We start from the raw sequence: 18,108 nt of genomic DNA on the forward strand, positions 1-18,108 counted from the left end.
AAGGACTGATCCAGAGACGGAGAGGCATTGATTGGACTGTCGGGCTTTGGAGGGAGGGTAAGGGAGGGTGGCGGTAAGGGGGAAAGATCAACCAAAAGACTTATATGCAGGCATATAGGCCTAACCAATGGACACGGACAACGTGGGGGCGGGGGAGTTCGAGGGTAACGTGGGGACAAGGACACATATGTAATATCTTAATCAATAAAAAATATATTAAAAAAAAAAGAAATAGACAAACATACAAATGTGGGCCAGCCCTAAGGTAACAGAAGTTTATTTCTTGCTCATGGGATAGTCCCGGGTGAATGAGAAGGTGGGCAGGGTAGCCCTCCCCCATGCAGTCACCCAGGGATCCAGGCTGCCGATCTAGAGGCCCCTCCACCTTCAGCTGTGATCACACCTACGATAGAGGACATCTCCATTCCAACCCCTATGCTCCATTTACATAGAGGTTTTCTTTCTCTAGATGTCTCCAGCTTCCTGGCAGCGTAGCTACCCTCCTGTACGCTTGGGCCACAATCACTAACTCTAAATTGTGTAATTCAAATTCAACCTCCCTGACATGCCTGGAACTCATTCAGATTTGGACCCTGCTTTCATCCTTCTCCTATTATCAGAGGTTCTGTGGTACTTTCCTCTACTCCTCACTTTCTTTCTTTGAAAAGGTTTTACCAGCTGCTTTCACTTCTGACATTGTCTCCATTTGGCTAAACTTGCTTGCTTCAACAGAGATTTTATTCTTTCTAGCTTTATTGAGTTATAATGAACAATATAACACTGTGTAAGTTTAATGTACGAGGTTTTGATTTGATACATTTACATATTACAAAATGACTTCCACCATAGTATTAGCCAACACCTCCATCCTGTCACATATAGTAATTACCTTTTGGGGGAGTGTGAGAGCATTTAAGATCGCTCTTAGCAACTTCCAGGTGCATGATACAGTATGTTTGGCTACAGTCATCGTGCTGAACATTAGAGCCCTAGAATTTGTTTATCTTGCAATTGGAAGTTTGTTCCCTTTGATCAATATCTCCTCATCCTCACCCCACCCCCAGCTTCTTGTAACCAACTCCCAGCTCTATTTCTCTGGGTTCAACGTTTTTAGATCCCACATATAAGTGATATCATATAGAGTTTATCTTTCTCTCAGCACAGATTTTTTTTTAATTCACTTGTGCACAAAGATTGAGCTATCTTCTCACCTCAGAAAGCGGCTTCTTTTCCTTGGTGTTTTCTTGAGCTATCGCTTGTTCATCTTACGTTTCCCCTCAGAAATCCAGTTTCTATTTGTGTCTCCCCATTTCCTGAAGCCTCTCCCACTTCTCTCTCCTCTTACAACACCATGTCGGTTGCAGCCCATTTAACCAGCTGTGACCGGCAGCAGGGCCTCCTCTGCCTTGCATGCCTTACCTCTAACACCAATTCAGTTGGGCTGCACTTCATTTCCTTGTAACATTCTCTTTGGGTCAGTCCCTGAAGTCTGCTTATGTAAGGATAGTCTCTAATGGAACAATTTTCCTGGCTACAAACCACAGTTTCCACACTCTACCAAATAGTTTACATTTGATTGTCTCGGACAAGAGTTCAAACCCTCCTCCTCAAATGGGGAGCTCTGACAGGCAGTGTATTGTTCACCATGCAGAGACAGCTCTGCCTTCAGAGAATCTGCCCGTCTCTCCAAGGACTATGAGATCGTGCAGTCAGGTGGCCAGCGACCCAGTTTTCCCAGGACAGAGGGAGTTCACGGGGTAGAGGGCTCTTTGTTTCAACCTAGAACAAAAATTTAAAGTGGGTCTTTCAATGCAGGGTCTTGGCTGGGTAAAGATCATGTGATAGGTTAGGATTAGTGGAAACAAGGCAAAGATTTTGAGGTGGGGATTCTAAGGATTTGGCGATATAAACTGTTGATGCTTCCTGTTGGAGCATTGATGGGTCTTTCAAGAAGTTCCCATAATGAACAATAAAGTTATTTGCCTGGGAAAAAGTTATGGTAATGAAGACAATGGGCCAGTAAGGTTATATTAATATAGACAGTAAACTGAGGTGGAGAGAGGGTAGATGGTTTCTCTCCTCCAAGTTAATTCCATCCTCTCTTTTTCAAGGTCAAGAACGTTAGTCAAAAATCAAACCTTGTGTTTTGTTGTTGTTTTGTTTTTACATTTGGTATGAACATTATAGCACTTCCAATCCAAGTTCTTGATTCTGCTCTAGCTTTCATTCCACTTAGGAGAACAGCAATCCTATATAATAAAAGGCTAATATGCTAAGTGTCGGGTCATCCATTCAACCAATCAAAGCATAATATGCTAATGATATGCTACGGCCATTCAACCACTCGCTATGATGTGCACTGACCACCAGGGAGTAGACGCTCCAACTGGTAGGTTAGCTTGCTGCTGGCATCCAGCTGATCAGGACTGAGCAAGAGGTGCTGGACATACCCTGAAGCCCTCCCATGGTACCTCCTTGGCTAGCCAACCTCTCGTGTCCCTCCCCAGCCCCAATCATGCACCAGTGGGGTCCCTCAGCCTGGCCTGTGCCCTCTCACAATCCAGAACCCCTGCGGGGGGGTGGGGAGAGGGGGCGTGTCAGAGAGCCGGTTTTGGCCTGATCCTGCAAGCCAGGCTGAGGGACCCCACTATTGCACGAATTAGTGCACTGGGCATCTAGTAATAAAATAATCATTTATAGAGCCCTCACTGTGTGCTAGGTCACATGTCAAATTCCTTATGGGCATTATTTAGTCCTAACAAGAGTCCTATGGACCAGGTGCTGTTATTGTCCCTATTTACATATGAGGAAACTATGGCTCAAAAAGGTCAAGGAACCTGCCCAGGTTATGCAGCCAGCAGTGGCAGAGCCAAGGTTCGATCCCAGGTCCACCTGACTATTCAGCAATAGAAAGTAGTCAACTGACACATGCTACACATGGATGAACCTCACAGACATTATGCTAAAGGAAAGAAGCCAGACATGGAAGACTACATATTTGTCATCTCTTTGATATGAAATGCCCAGATAAGGGACATGTATAGAGATAGAAAGCAGATTAGTGGATCCTCGGCATGGCAGAGAGGGTGGGAATTAACTGCAAATGGGCCCGTGGTTACTTTTGTCATTGATAGAAAGGCCCTAAAACTGGATTGTAATGATGGTTGCACAATTCCACAAATTTACCAAAAATTACCTAATTACATACCTGCAATGCATGAATCTTACAGAAACTCCCCTTCACTAAAACCATTAAAAACAAAATTCCAGAGGCCAGATTCTAAGTCTTCGAATTGTCACCATCAACAACTAAATGTAGGTTCCTTCAGTCATCAAGCCTGAGGAAAGGCTGTGTGCAGGACCCTCCATCCTCTTCATACAAGCATGGGGAGTGCCTTGAAACTCTTAATCAATATAGTATGTTGACTACATTTAATTTTACCAATGATAGCCATTTCTAACAACCACCAATTTCACTAATGCTAACTGTGATGAGCATGCATATAAAGCCAACCATGTAAGTTACAGACATACGTGATATCACACCATGTAAGTTACAGAAATACGTGATACTATATAAACCACATATGCTGAAGCGTCTTAAATGACTGACATAGAAAAATAAACCCAAGGGAACTGTTGACATGACATCCATTGAAATAGCGATTGACCGAGGGCTCTCACCACCCTCATTACCTTGCTGCCATCCATCTAATCCATTCAACCTCCCACCCAGGGCCAGGACACTTGCTACAGTGAACAATAAAGATTTCTGTCTTCCACAAGTCACTGAAGAGGCTTTTCTTTCCTATTTACATCTAAGCGTTTGAAAAGGCTTTGAGACTGCAATTAAGAGAAAAGTTGCCCATAAATTCAAAGAACCTGAAACTAAGCCAAGGTTGTGAGAAGGCTGAACAGCTGCTGTGCCCCTGTGAGGAGCCAGCAGTCCTTTGTTGGCCATGACTCCCGGCAGGAACCGTCTGTGGGTTGCCATGTCAATGTGTATTCCTCTCATGTTAAAGCTGACTTATGTTGTTTTATCTTTAAGAAGAACAGAAATGGATGTATTATGATGAATGTGCTCCTTGTAACTTTTATAGAGAGATTCGGAATACAAGGAGCTTAACTTACATAGACCCTGGTGCCCTAAAAGAGCTGCCTCTTCTGAAGTTCCTGTAAGTATTAACTCCATTCCAATCCCATTCTTTAAAAAATTTTTTCTAGATAATTATGTTATTATCTACCAGAATTCTCCCTAGGATGATGTGGGCTGGGATGGTTTTAGTGGTTTAATTTCTGAGACAAATCATATCCTATGATTTACTTCCCATCCTTACCCATCAGGCAAGGTATCCGGTGAAATTATCCACATTTTAGAAAACCAGTTCAAAGGTCAGCACATACTGCTGGGACCAGATACCTATTCCCAGAAACATGAAGGAGAAAATGCCATCATGTATAGGGTGTCCCCCCAAAATGTAATTAAGTAGTTAGAAAGGCAGTGTTTATTAAAATACATTTCATTTTTGCCCTAGCCGGTTTGGTGCAGTGGATAGAGTGTTGTTCTGCAGACCGAAGTGTCCCAGGTTTGATTCTGGTCAAGGGCACATACCCAGGTTGCAGGCTCCTTCCCAGCCCAGGCCTTGGTTGAGGTGCATGTAGGAAGCAACCAATCAATGTGTTTCTCTGACATCAATGTTTTTCTCTCTCTTCCACTCTCTCTAAAAATCAGTGGAAAAATATCCTCGGGTGAGGATTTAAAATAATAAATAAAAGACATTTTATTTTCAAAATTGAGCAACCAGCTGTTAAAGTGTGTATACAAATAGGGGAACACATTTATATATAGTCTTTTAAGTGGAGAACAGAACAAAACAAAACAAGAGACCCTGAGAGCCCCCTGGTCAATTTTATTAGAAAACGGGTATTGCAACAATAGTAGAGTGGCTGCTACACAGCAAAAATACAAAAGCCACAAAGGATAAAATCTATTCTCTTAGAGGTTGTAGGGATAAAAATGGGTGGAACAGCACCTGCTGCCTTGCTTTGGTGACACCTTCATCATACCTCTATGAGAGCAGGAACCATGTTTGTGTTCTCTGTTCTTTTTGACTGCTGAGCTTAGTACATGCTCAACAACAATGTGTTCACTGGATGTCTTCATATGGCCTCAGGTCCTCCAGGCACCAGCTGGAAGAACCCCTCCTACCTTCCCTCTTTCCTGCTCACATGCGTTGTAAAAGATAAGAAGGCAAAAAAAAAAAAATGAGGGAAATAAATGAATCAACCTTAATTCCAATGCCCAGAAATAATCACTATTAATATAGCTTATTTCCATCTAGGAACTTTTAAATAGAAGTATATAGCCATATATATTTTATGAATATAGTCTTGAAGGATGAATTGAAGTTATCCAGGAAAAGAAGGGGGTTGAGGTAGAAGAGAAATACAGATGGATGGAAAAGCATGGTAAAGACACAAAGCCATGGGACCACATGGCTTATTTGGGGGAACTATGAATTGTTCAGTGTTGAAGAGGTGGGAGTGGGAGATGCCGGAGGAATAGAAAAGGACATTGATGGGTTATGTGGCTGAAGGGGTATCTGGGGAGTGACAAAACTTATGGGACAAGGCAGTCACTCCTATATGGACTTAGTATTTCAATCAATCACTCTTCAATATGATGATCTCCTGCTATGTGCAAGGCTCTGTGGGGAACACAGAGGGTAGTAAAGCATTGTCCTTGCCTTCAAAAAGCTTACGTTCTAGTTGGGGAAGATACTACATATGACATTGAAAAGTTCCTCCCATATAGGAGAATAATGGTAAGTGAAAAATGAGAGGAACATATATTATTTGGGGGTACAGGCCATTAGAGAAGACATTAAAAAGGAGATGGACTTATCTAGGGTTTTGAAGAATAGAGGAGTCCTGATACAAGTCCCTAATCTGGCATTTCAACCCTTCCCTTGGGCCTTTTCCCCCTGTTCTTCCATGTGAACTGCTATTGCAACTGAGCTAGCTTGTTTCCTGTGCTTCGATTATACCTCATGAGCCCTCATGTCTTTCCTTTGTTATTTGCAAAGTCCCATTTGCTCAAAGTCCCATTTGAGACCTCTGGCTCCTGCTTTGTCTTCAAATCCTATGTCTTCCCTCTAGAGCAGTGGTTCTCAACCTTCCTAATGCCGCGACCCTTTAATACAGTTCCTCATGTTGTGGTGACCCCCAACCATAAAATAATTTTTGTTGCTACTTCATAACTATAATTTTGCTACTGTTATGAATCATAATGTAAATATCTGATATGCAGGATGTATTTTCATTGTTACAAATTGAACATAATTAAAGCATAGTGATTAATCACAAAAACAATATGTAATTATATATGTGGTTTCCGATGGTCTTAGGCGACCCCTGTGAAAGGGTCATTCGACCTCCAAAGGGGTCTCGACCCACAGGTTGAGAACCGCTGCTCTAGAGGAAGTCAGGTCAGAATTTGCCTGAGAAGGCCCACCAGTGGAACTGGAGGGTTCTCTACTCGAAGACTTTCTTTAAAGCTTCACTGATAGTGGCTAGATCTCACCCATCTGTTTCTACTACCTACATTCTAGTAGCTGCAACAGATGTTAAACCAATTCTGGGAGGCATCAAAGCCTGAGAGTTTCTGTATTCATGCTGTTCATGCACATCTTTTCATTTTGGCATTTTGCCCTGATGATACAAACTATGGGAAGTGATGATGTGTTTGATTGCTTTCCTTCCTTGGCTGGACACACCTGTTAAATGGTACCGCTGCCATGGTGCCCCCAGTGACTGCCTTGGGAAAAGCAATCTTGGCAAAATAATGAACACAATATAATGTAGAGTTGGAAAGAGGAAGCTTGGTTTCGAGTTGGGCAATTGTATTGTCTTCCTTTCACATCTTCCCTTTATTTTATCCCACAGACACACACAGGCACACCCACAATGTGCTCCAATTAAAATAAGGAAGAGGAGAGAGAGAGAGAGAGAGAGAGAGAGAGAGAGAGAGAGAGAGAGAAACCTGAATTCGTTTTCCTAGGAATCTTACTTGGTTCAAACAATCCCAAGTTTTTTCTAAAAATGAAAACATGTTTTGACACTGGTGAACAAGACTAGGTTATTGCACTGATTGCACTGGCGGGAACATTATCTCCTCCAAGGATCAGAACTTGCCCATGGCCACTCAGCTATTTAGTGGAGGAGTTAGGATTTGACTCCCACCTGACTTCAGAACCCATGTTTTAAGCTTTTACATTATTCTACTTCCTATGTGTTAATTTCCTTTGCTAATTTCTGTGTTTTTTTCTTCTTTTCCATTACTTTAGTGGCATTTTCAACACTGGACTTAAAATATTCCCTGACCTGACCAAAGTTTATTCCATGGATGTATTCTTTATACTGTAAGTATGCACACATGCAATGTTGGGCAATATTTTATTTGTCACTAAAAAGGAATAGAGGCAACCATTAGTGTTGGTCAAAGCCAAGTAGAGCAATTGTTTCAAGAAAGGAGCAGTGATCAGCTGTGACAGGTGTACTGATAGATGACAGGTGGCAAGGACTGAGGACTGTCCATTGGGTTTAATAATATGGGGCATTGGTGATCCTGACCTGGACAGCTCCAATGCTGGAGAAGTGGTTAGAGTGGGTGAGAGGGAGAATTAGAGTGATTATAACAAACTCTTTTGAGAAGTTTTACTGTTAAAATAGAGCAGAAAATATTTCAGTAGTTGGTGGATATTGGGAGAAAAGGTATGTTGTGGTTCTCTTTTGATGGGAGAAATTATGGCATATTTGTTTGCTGGTAGCAATGATTAAATAGGAGAAAATTTTGGTGATGATGATGACACTTCATTTTTCATCTAGTTTTTTAATACTTTTAAACACTTCCTAATTAATTATCAAGGTTGTTCCTCTCAACCATTTCATTAAGTCTTAAGAGGGTGTTATAATGCTTCCACTCTACAAATGAGGAAACTGAGGAATAGAAAACCTAAGTGATTTTGTCTGAGCAGAGTCCCAAGGAGTAGTCACTAGAGATGCTCAAACTGCTTTCTATGACTTCTTGTTGGCCACGTGCTCTTGACTAAAACCTGTTGCACACAGTCAAGTTGTACAGAAGTGAAAGGGCATCTGCAGAGAGAGTTACAGGTTGAGTTTGCACCACAGCAAAACATGGAGTGAATGGATCCAAACTGTTGGGATTTTGCTAGAAAAAAATTGACAGTGCTCCTTTGCAGCAGAAGAGCTCAGTTCAAAATACAGGCAGTCTTCCAGCCATAAGGTTGGCATAGAAATGCTCTCCTGGGGCAACTGCCTGGCAGTGTTTTCCAAGTGGAGAACACTTTAGAAATATTCATGAAATGAAATCCATTGATTCCATTCCTTCAACTCTTTTTAGGTGCTCCATATACTTAGAACACTCTAGTTGCTACGGACAAAAGTATTTGCCATAGACTCACAAGAAGTCTCTGAGACCCACTAGCTCCCCTGGCAGATAAGGATTAAGTCAGGGGCCTCAGTCAAATCCAAAGCTCACTCACTGACTATACATTTGGGGCCCTAAGTGCATGTCCATCTAGGATAACTCTCATCACCTCGCTTGACCTAAGAGCCACCAGCAAGCAGCTAAGTCAATGAAACTTAAAAAGAAACAAGATTAAACTAAACTGTGTCAGGCTATTTATTTAAATGCAGATGTGCAGCAAGAGCCCAACTCCAAAAAAATAAAATAAAAGCATTGTTTTCACCAAGTGTTTTTGTCCCTCTCTTGCAGGGAAATTACAGACAACCCCTACATGACTTCCATCCCTGCCAATGCTTTCCAGGGACTGTGCAATGAAACCTTGACGCTGTGAGTAGTGTTATAACTTCTCCATTCTACAAATGCCAACAACTGAATTTTGATAAGAAAATCATCATAGTTTCACAGCCCATCTAAGAACCATACTACCTTATAGTAAGTGCTCTATGGTCTACCAAGGGTTTCACATAATTAAATATGAGTAGGGCCCTGTGGTATAGGACTCTAATAATGACAAAATGGTCTAGGTGACAAGACAACAGCATTCCCTGATAGAAATAGCCTGCATACTTTATCTATAAAGGGCCATTTAGGTTTTACAGATCACATGGCCTTAGTAGCAACTGCTAACTTCTGCCATTTTAGGGCCCACTATACACACTAACAAGCATGGCTATGTTCCAATAAAGTTTTATTTAAAGAATAGGCAGTGGGCCAGATTTGGCCTGGAGGCCTTATAATATTTTGTATTCAAGTACCTTCAAGTGTATAATTCTCACATCTTCATTAAAGAACTCTAGTTCACACAAAAAATTAACTATCAGTGCTTTCTCAACCTCTGCCCAGTGTCCCTGTGAATGGCAGTCTTCACCTAGGACACCTTAGTTGTGTAATTAAACTCATTGTGTAATTATCTAAAACAAGCAAAGATTACCTCTTAGTTCTACACATGGGATAAATCCAGCTCTTCAGGGTACTCCTTTTAACATGGCCATCTCCTAAGTGTTTCTCACTGGGTTAAATATATAGCTATTTCATCAGTCCAGCAACCTTTTGATTGGGTATTATTAACATATTTTTATAGATAAGGAATGTGAGGATAATAGAGGTTTCAAAATTCTCAGGATCACGTCCTATGAAGGGTCAGAGCCAGGTATAATTCCAAATTTGGAGTCTCTATGCTTCTTACTGTGTTACCACAGTGGAGACATAGTAGACGACAGTAGTGTTCAAAGTTCCCCCACAACTGCCACTAGCTGTGCCTTATTGTGGTCATGGCTGCCTTCTCTTTCTCAAGTCAATAGCCCCAATAATGCCCATGCATCCCATTGTAGACCAGAGTTCCTGCAGCTGGGGCTCCTCCTGCACAAAGGGTTGTGTTTTGGGTCGGTGGGAAGAATCGCTTTTGAGGTTAAGAATCCTGAGTCCCAACAGCTCTGCAGCAATGTGGTTTCAGCAAGTCACCTCCATGTCTCATTAACTTAACTAGGAAATCGCGGTTCAGTCCAGCCCCTGGAATCATTATATACATTAATTGGTTGAAGAAACATAGCAACAAATTAAAAGATGAAAATTTCCACAAAAGGGCATGGCCTATCTACTTCCTTAAATTTGTCTTTGAAGTTCAATTTAGTTCAGCTCACAGCAACTAAGCATTTAACCTATGATAAGCCCAGAGAATAAAAATATAGATAAAATAGAAATGTGAGATAGCATTTTATTTTTTTAAAATATATTTAGTTGAGTTTTTACAGAGAGGAAATGAGAAAGATAGAGTTAGAAACATCGATGAGAGAGAAACATCGACCAGCTGCCTCCTGCACACTCCCCACTGGGGATGTGCCTGCAACCAAGGTACATGCCCTTGACCGGGATCCAACCTGGGACCTTTCAGTCCAAAGCCGACGCTCTATCCACTGAGCCAAACTGGTTTCGGCTAAAATAGCATTTTAAACAGAAAAATAAACCTTATGCATTTAAATGAACAATGTCTTTAAAAGTATTGATTTAAAAAACTGCAGTCATTCATCCATTTTTTAAATTTTTTAAATTGATTTTTAGAGAGAGAGGAAGGGTGAGGGATAGAGAGATAGAAACATTGATGAGAAACATCGACCGGCTGGCTCCTGCATGCCCCCTACTGGGTATTGAGCCCACAACCCGGGCATGTGCCCTGACCAGAAATTAAACCAGTGACCTCTTGGTTCATAGGTCAATGCTCAACCACTGAGCCATATGGGCCAGCCCATTCCTCCATTATTGACTTTGGGTTAACTATTAACTGAAACCCTTGTTTTTTTAAATATATGTACAACATTTTTTTAAAAGTCTTAAATGATAGCAGATGTTTGTTCCTCAAAGTGAACCTGCTTCTGAGAAACAGTGTCAAGTTACTAAAAGCAAAGTCCAGAGAATGGGAATTCAAAATGAGAAATATTATTCTATGTCCCCAACAAGACACACTGTAGAGTTTTATTCTGGGCTCAGATGTGGGACCCAAGAACCTTCATGCACATTTCTGATACTGAATGAAGTATTGAAGTCCAACCTCAGAAAAGGGCCAGCATTACCTCCTATGGGTCACTGATTTCTCCTTGCTCTGTTGATTGCAGGAAACTATACAACAATGGCTTTACTTCAATCCAAGGACATGCTTTCAATGGGTCAAAGCTGGATGCTGTGTAAGTCAACCTCTTAAGTCAACCTCTGTATGGAAACCTCTATCATCCCCATCATCCCACCCCCAAGAAGGATCATTCAATGGGTTAGAATTTTTCTAGAGATAGATAGTTTCTGCCAGCGCGTTCCTTAACCACAGAGCTAGTGTGACCAAGACTTGGTGATGATGTTAAGGAACTTGGCAAGAGCCAGCTTCAGTGGACACTTACATGAACTCCAATTCTAAATCCCAAAGCTCTTGCCCACAATAAAATGTGTGTGTGTGTGTGTGTGTGTGTGTGTGTGTGTGTATTCATCTACTATGTGCAAGAAGTAAAGGAGTACCTTTAAGTCCAAATCTGTTCAGAGAGTAAGATTTTTCTTTTAGATTCTTTTTTCTGACATGTTTTCAGGAAAAGTATCAGTTTATATTTGATTCACTCAGAAAGAGTTGAAAAGACATATCCAACTTTTACCTTCTCCCTAAATTAATAATGCCTAGAACAGTCTGTTGACAAAAAGATAGAGATTGACAGGAGTTTCTATGTTTGTTGTACTTTTCTGTAGGGTCTTTGTGGCCCCCAGGATCTATGCTAGGGCATATTTTGTGTCTAAGAGCTTGTGGACTGGTTTGGCCATACTTCTGTGTGCTTTAGCCTGATATTTAACAAATGAAAAATAGCTTTAGTAGAGTCTGCTTCCCATAGTACAGTAGACGAGTTCATTTGTAGGGCTTCCTACTACAAAACAACTACATCATAAATTTGAAAAAACTTACAAATATTTTATTTCATACCCTCAAGACAGGCAAGTAAAACAACCTAACAAACCAGGAGCTGCCACCAAAGTGGTGAGTGTTCACAGAGGGTGCCATTCCTTAGGTGTAGCTGCGAACATCGGTTCTGCCAGAATAATCATTGCAAAATCCAAAGGCTTAAGATTCTAGATCTACTGTGTGGCCTCTCAGGCTTTAATGAACATATAAACCACATGGATTCTGACACAGGAGGTCTGGGGTGAGCATTTCTAACAAGCTCCCAGGTGATGCTGGTGCTTCTCACCCATTGAGCAGGGTGAGGTCCATAACCTGCACAGCCATATGCAGGGCCCCTCATTGCAAACAAACAAATAAAACACACCTGTGGTGGTGTTGCTCTGGTTTGGGGGTTCAGTGGGGGGGGGGGTTCTGGTATGATTCCATTTTCAAGGACAAATGCTCCTAAGGTTTGAAGTCCTATGCCTTTGCATGGCTTTCTCAGTTATGTTGGAAGTGGGGTGTCATCTTTGCCAGGCTTTGGGGTTTCCTAGAGTCTTTATCAAATGAAGAGTTAGAGTACATTTTTCTAGATTGCCTGGTTATGGGCTCATTTAGGTTGATTTTAGTCAATTTTAAAAATACATAAATATAGTGAAGTCTAAAAAGACTCAGTAGAGTACTATGATTGCTTATATATCAAAATTTGTGGTATTGGAGAGACTCTGCTTCCAACTTAACTTGATGATACATATCTCAGACAATCCGTCATTTTCAACATATTTATTGAGAACCTACAATGAGCCAGGTGCTGTGTTATTCATTGGTGAGTCAAAGATGAACAAGCTCTCTGATCACACTGAACTTACATTCTGGCGGGGTCAACTTGAGGGCAGCAATATCAAGGGTCAAAGCACATTAAGAAGAAATGTACCCAGATCCAGCTATGCATTTCAGATGGAAAATATCTTAACACTGAATATACAATAGCATTGCCTCCTTGCTTGGAGATATAAGTATTATTTCCCCTAGATTTAACACATTTTTTAAATTGTTAGCCTTTGATTTTGACGTTACATGATCTAACCAAATATTTTCCTCTTTGATTCAACTATTCCTAGAAAGCCCTGACTCTGAGAGAAATGATCATCCCAATTCCAATTTTCTATGACAGAAGTAGGGTATTGGGACTTCTTAAAATAATTAAGACAGTTTGTAAATACTTAGGGTATAAAGATTTCAGAAGATTGTCACATTGTTCTGGACATTGAGGACATCAAGAGATTATCATTAAGGCAACAGAGAACCTCATTAGCAAGCAAAGAGGTAGGAAGAGAGAAGAAATCTTCAACCAGAGCTGATAATATGGCTTTTGAATTCAGTGTGTCCAGTTGACTCTTGTCTGAACTAAAACTGACTTTCCAGAATGATGGATGAGAAAAAGGACCAGAAACCAACCATGGATATAACATAATTCATTTCTAAAGCTTTGCTTCTACAGCAAAACAATTTTAAGCCCAAGATTAGGATCTATGCTTTAAATTATGTGCTTCTTTATTTTTCCATATTTAGTCATTGAAGGTATCACCCTCCATCATCTTCAGTTATCATTTTTTAAGGATAGACATTAGGTGCATAAAATTCAGACTTTTAGGTCTACAAAGCAATGATTCTCAATGCTGGCTGCTAATTTGAATCACCTGAAGAGATTGGGAAACACTAGTGCCTAGATTTTACCACCAGACATTCTGGTTTCATTAGTCCAGGTGTAGGCAGGGCATGGGGATTTTAAAATCTACCCCAGTGTGTCCAGTGGAAAGCAAGCACCAAGAACTGCTGATATGGAGAACCTGTATCAACCTTCTTGCCCAATCGCCACATTTTACATATGAAGCCCAAAGTGAACACGTGGCTTTTTAAAAAATGTGTGTGTGTGTGTGTGTGTGTGTGTGTGTGTCTGTGTGTGTGTGTGTGTTTAACCTGGCTTTTTAAATTTGAAAGAGCTGTCTAGATGCCAAGCCAAAGCCAAAACCTGGATCCCCTGTGTCCTGGTATAATTCATCATTGATGACTTGCCAGCCACCACCAAGGTCTGTTCACCCAACTCCACCTAGAACACTTGTTTCTTAGCCCAGGAGAATGTTTAGACTTCTTAATTCAGCCTGAAATATGGAAGCTAAAACATCTTGCAATTGGGAAGAATAGTGGACTTGTGTGAGAGAAAGGAGGCTACTCGAGACAAGATACAACCAGAAGTTTCAGAGAACAGTCATACCAAGGAACGGGGTCATTAGTAAAGACCTGACTTTACCCATACACCAACTCAGTGAGCTTCCAAATACTAGTAAGGTCCTTCAACCTTGAATGAAAGGTTGGCATGGCAAACAGTTATTAAATTCAAAGAATTGGGGTTGAAGTTGGGCCACAAATATTGACCATTTTCTTAAAAATATCTTATACCTACTCATAATTGGCCTTAGGTCATGTTTAGAGAACTGCACAAAGACTTCAAGAGATTTACAAAATTGTAGCTTCTATAATTAGGACACTCTGCTGGGCTAAGTGGATCTCAGTGTATGGCTTTGGCCATAAAATCAGCTGCAGAATATCAAAGGAGTTTAGAGACATTTTCTATTGAAAAAAGAAAAACTTACAAAGAAACAATAATTTCTGTCCCCAATTCTCTTCTTTTGTTGATAAGAGAAGAAATGGGGTAGAAGGGAGTATCCCCAAACTGTGTTCAGTGAACTTTCTTTCCATTGTGAATTTATGAGTGTTGCTTTTTAAAAGCTATTCATGACCACCCTGACTGGGTGGCTAAGTTAAAGCATCGTCTCATACACCAAAACATTGTGGGTTCAATTCCTGGTCAGGGCACATACCTGGATTGTGGGTTACTTCCCCAGACAGGATGAGTATAGGAGGCAACTATCAATGTTTCTCTCTCACATCAATGTTTCTCTCTCTCTCTCTCTCTCTCTCTCTGTCAGTAAACATACTGTTGGGTGAGGATTAAAAATAAGTAAAAAATAAAAAGCTATTCATGACTGTACAAAGTTAAAGTATCTAGATGGACTAGCCCAGGGATCCTCAAACTACGGCCCATGGGCCACATGCAAATACAAATATTGTATTTATTCCTGTTTTGGTTTTTTTTTACTTCAAAATAAGATATGTGCAGTATGCATAGGAATTTGTTCATAGTCTTTTTAAAACTATAGTCCAGCCCTCCAACGGTCTGAGGGACAGTGAAATGGCCCCCTGTTTAAAAAGTTTGAGGACACCTGGACTAGCCCAATCTTTTAATAGAGCATACTGAATTACTCATATTCAAGATGGGGATACTGCATGTAGAATTTCCTATGAAACTCTTGAAGCTTTGGTCTTTTGGGGTAATGTTACTAAGAAGATTCTTTTAATATACCACCTTGTTGTAAGGCATGTAAACTTAACAAGGTTGATTCTAGAGGTGGCCTGTGTAGAATCTGAGAGCTCATGAGAATTTCAGATCATCTGGTGGTCTTCTGAAATTAAACCTATGAAGAAATTATGTAGGGAGACTCAACATTTCCAAGAGCTTTCTCCTCAGACCATCTCATGAGCTCTTTGAGAGGCCTCACTGATGGCAGAGTGTTGTTCTATGGGAGATGATGAATTTTAATTCACTGGTGCCTTGAATTAGAGTCTGTTCTAGTCATTGTAACCATCCCTTGAAACACAGAAAGAAAGCAGTGCGCCATCTCACCATACTTTTTTTGCACTTTCATGGGAAATGTTAAAGTTATTTGGAGGAGTTCAACCAATGTGGGAAATATTTCTTAATAAAAAATCTTTTGTTTCCTGATTTTTAAAAGTTTAGGTCAAAGACTAGCAAATTCGTTCTGAAAAGGGCCAGAGAGCAAATATTTCAGGCTCTCTAAGCTATAGGATCTCAGTTGCAGCTGCTCACCTCTGCCATTGTAGTAGGAGAGCAGCCACAGACAATACATAAAACTGGATGTGGCTGTGTTCTAATAAAACTTTATGTACAAAAGCAGTCAGCAAGCAGGATGTGACTGGATGGGCATAGTTTGTGAACCTCTGGACTAGGTAAAGATATTCGGTGAGAATGGCCATTGTGTGATGAAATATACAGTCTATTTCTCCCAATTCCTGATAAAAGTTAGTGGACCAGCATGGGATAAAGATAAGTATCTGGATAAAAATATTTTCGGGTTTGAAAGTTCAGATCAAATCATAATAAAAAAACAAAGATTTTTTTTTCCCCAATCAGTATTTTGAATCCAAACTTGAAACTCTCCTCCTGTTAAAAAACAATGTTCCATCTCGTCATCGTTCTACCCTAAGTTTCTGATTCCTAGTTGATAGAAATTTATTGTTTATTAGCTTTAGCTTTTCAGTAAAGGCATCATGTAAATCCAAGACAAAATCAAGATGATCGTGACAGGGAGGGCCTGGGACTAAAGAAAGATAAGGGTTAACCTGTAGGAGGTGGTCAAGTTTCCATAGCAATAATGAAATAGTATTCACTTTGGGATTTTAACACAGTATTGATACCTCTGTTATCAATACTAATTGTGATTTCAAGCTCATCTACACACATCAATATCTCATGATTACCCTTAGTGTTCAAAGCTCACACATAGCATGTTAACAATTTGGTAAATTCTCCAAAAGTGTTTTCAAATATCTCTAGGTTCGAATTTAAACAATATGTCATCCAAAGAACATTTATCCCCCATCATCCATTTCATGCCAATTTACTGAAATTAGCAGCTTTGGCTTCATTGAGACCCATTTTTGTTAGTAAAACTGAAGAACACGACTGCAGCCAAGTTGGACAAATTCCACATTGAGAATGAGCACTGGTGCTTCTGCAGCAGTTGAGTAATTAGTTAAAAGTTCAAGAAAATCATGGCAGACGTGGAAGAGCACGTGGTCCTGCGATTTCACACAGAGCCAAGCACTCTGTCATCACTCAGATGTAAAATTAATAAAAACACAAGCATCCTCTGTTCCACAGAAGTTGAACTGCAAGTAAAGTCGCATGTTCATTCTTTGGAACCTCCTTTCCATCCTCTCTTTCCACCCAATCTGGTGTGGGAATGTGCTGCTTATCTCAAAATGTCTAATTCTCTGTATTGTATTTTCTATTGTCAAACTCCAGTAAGTAGCTACTATCTGACAGCAGACATTGGATGGGAGGGAGGGGAGTACCGTTTTGATGTACTAAGAATGAAACACTAATCATTATGAACAGGGAAGTCAACACAATTCATGTACTAATTAGCATCGCATATTAGCTGATTAAAAGCAAAATACTGCAGCTTGGAGCACTGGGGAAAAGATGATGATAGAGAAGATTATAGGATTAAGCAAGCCATTATTTCTCAGTAAGTGTTTAAAAAGCTTGTGGGAGATGCTCCAAGGCTGGCTTTCTCTTTCTATTGAAACCCTGTGTATTTTCTCACCTGTGACTGTTTACAGACAAGTATCCTGATTTCTGCTACCAAAGGATTTCCACAGAGCAATGAGGGCTGGGCAAAGGTTCCCTTTAATTCCAAATGACAAATATTATGGCAGGGAACTACGGTTCCCCACAGAAGTGTTCCCATGAGGGTCTCACAACACAAACTGATGCCAGCCCAAGTATCCCCTACCAGAATTATGGAGACACAGGCTAAAATTCCATTTTGGAGCTGAAATGTGTCCCAGAGAGCAATGCTCACCAGCAACTACATCTTCCCTTGCCACAGTGTCATACTCCTCCCTCTGACATATTTCCTTATCCTATATAATAAAAGACTAACGTGGAGGAGAAACTAAGATGGCGGCAGAGATAAACACTGGGAAATTAATGCCGCACACAACAATTGATTAATACCTCAGAGAAACAATACGGACTTCATCCAGAACCACAGGAAGCCTGGCTGACTGTAAACTCTACAACTAGAAGGAAGGAAAGGCACACTGAGACCCGCAGAAGCTGCAGGAGAGAAGCGCAGAGGTACGGGCTCTCGCGGGGCTCGCGCACGCGCGGAAAGGGGCTGGCACCCGAGGACGCGGCTGTCTTTTTGAATCCGGAGGGAGTCACAAGCTCCCGACGGCTCTGAACTCCAGTTACGGGAAGTCTCTGGGGACCCAGGACTCA

The 18,108-nt window shown here is 40.8% G+C and overlaps 1 protein-coding gene across 1 annotated transcript in view; it reads left to right on the top strand.

Moving 5' to 3' along the window:
- Positions 1-18,108, top strand: part of TSHR (thyroid stimulating hormone receptor) — a 106,519-nt gene that overhangs the window by 59,880 nt on the left and 28,531 nt on the right. Inside the window, exons 4-7 of the mRNA XM_006778864.2 lie at positions 4,101-4,175; positions 7,347-7,421; positions 8,798-8,875; positions 11,158-11,226. Of these exons, the coding sequence (XP_006778927.1) occupies positions 4,101-4,175; positions 7,347-7,421; positions 8,798-8,875; positions 11,158-11,226 (297 nt within the window). The remainder of the gene's footprint in view (positions 1-4,100; positions 4,176-7,346; positions 7,422-8,797; positions 8,876-11,157; positions 11,227-18,108) is intronic.

Source organism: Myotis davidii, unplaced genomic scaffold, assembly GCF_000327345.1.
Source record: "Myotis davidii unplaced genomic scaffold, ASM32734v1 scaffold309, whole genome shotgun sequence".
NCBI lineage: Eukaryota > Metazoa > Chordata > Mammalia > Chiroptera > Vespertilionidae > Myotis > Myotis davidii.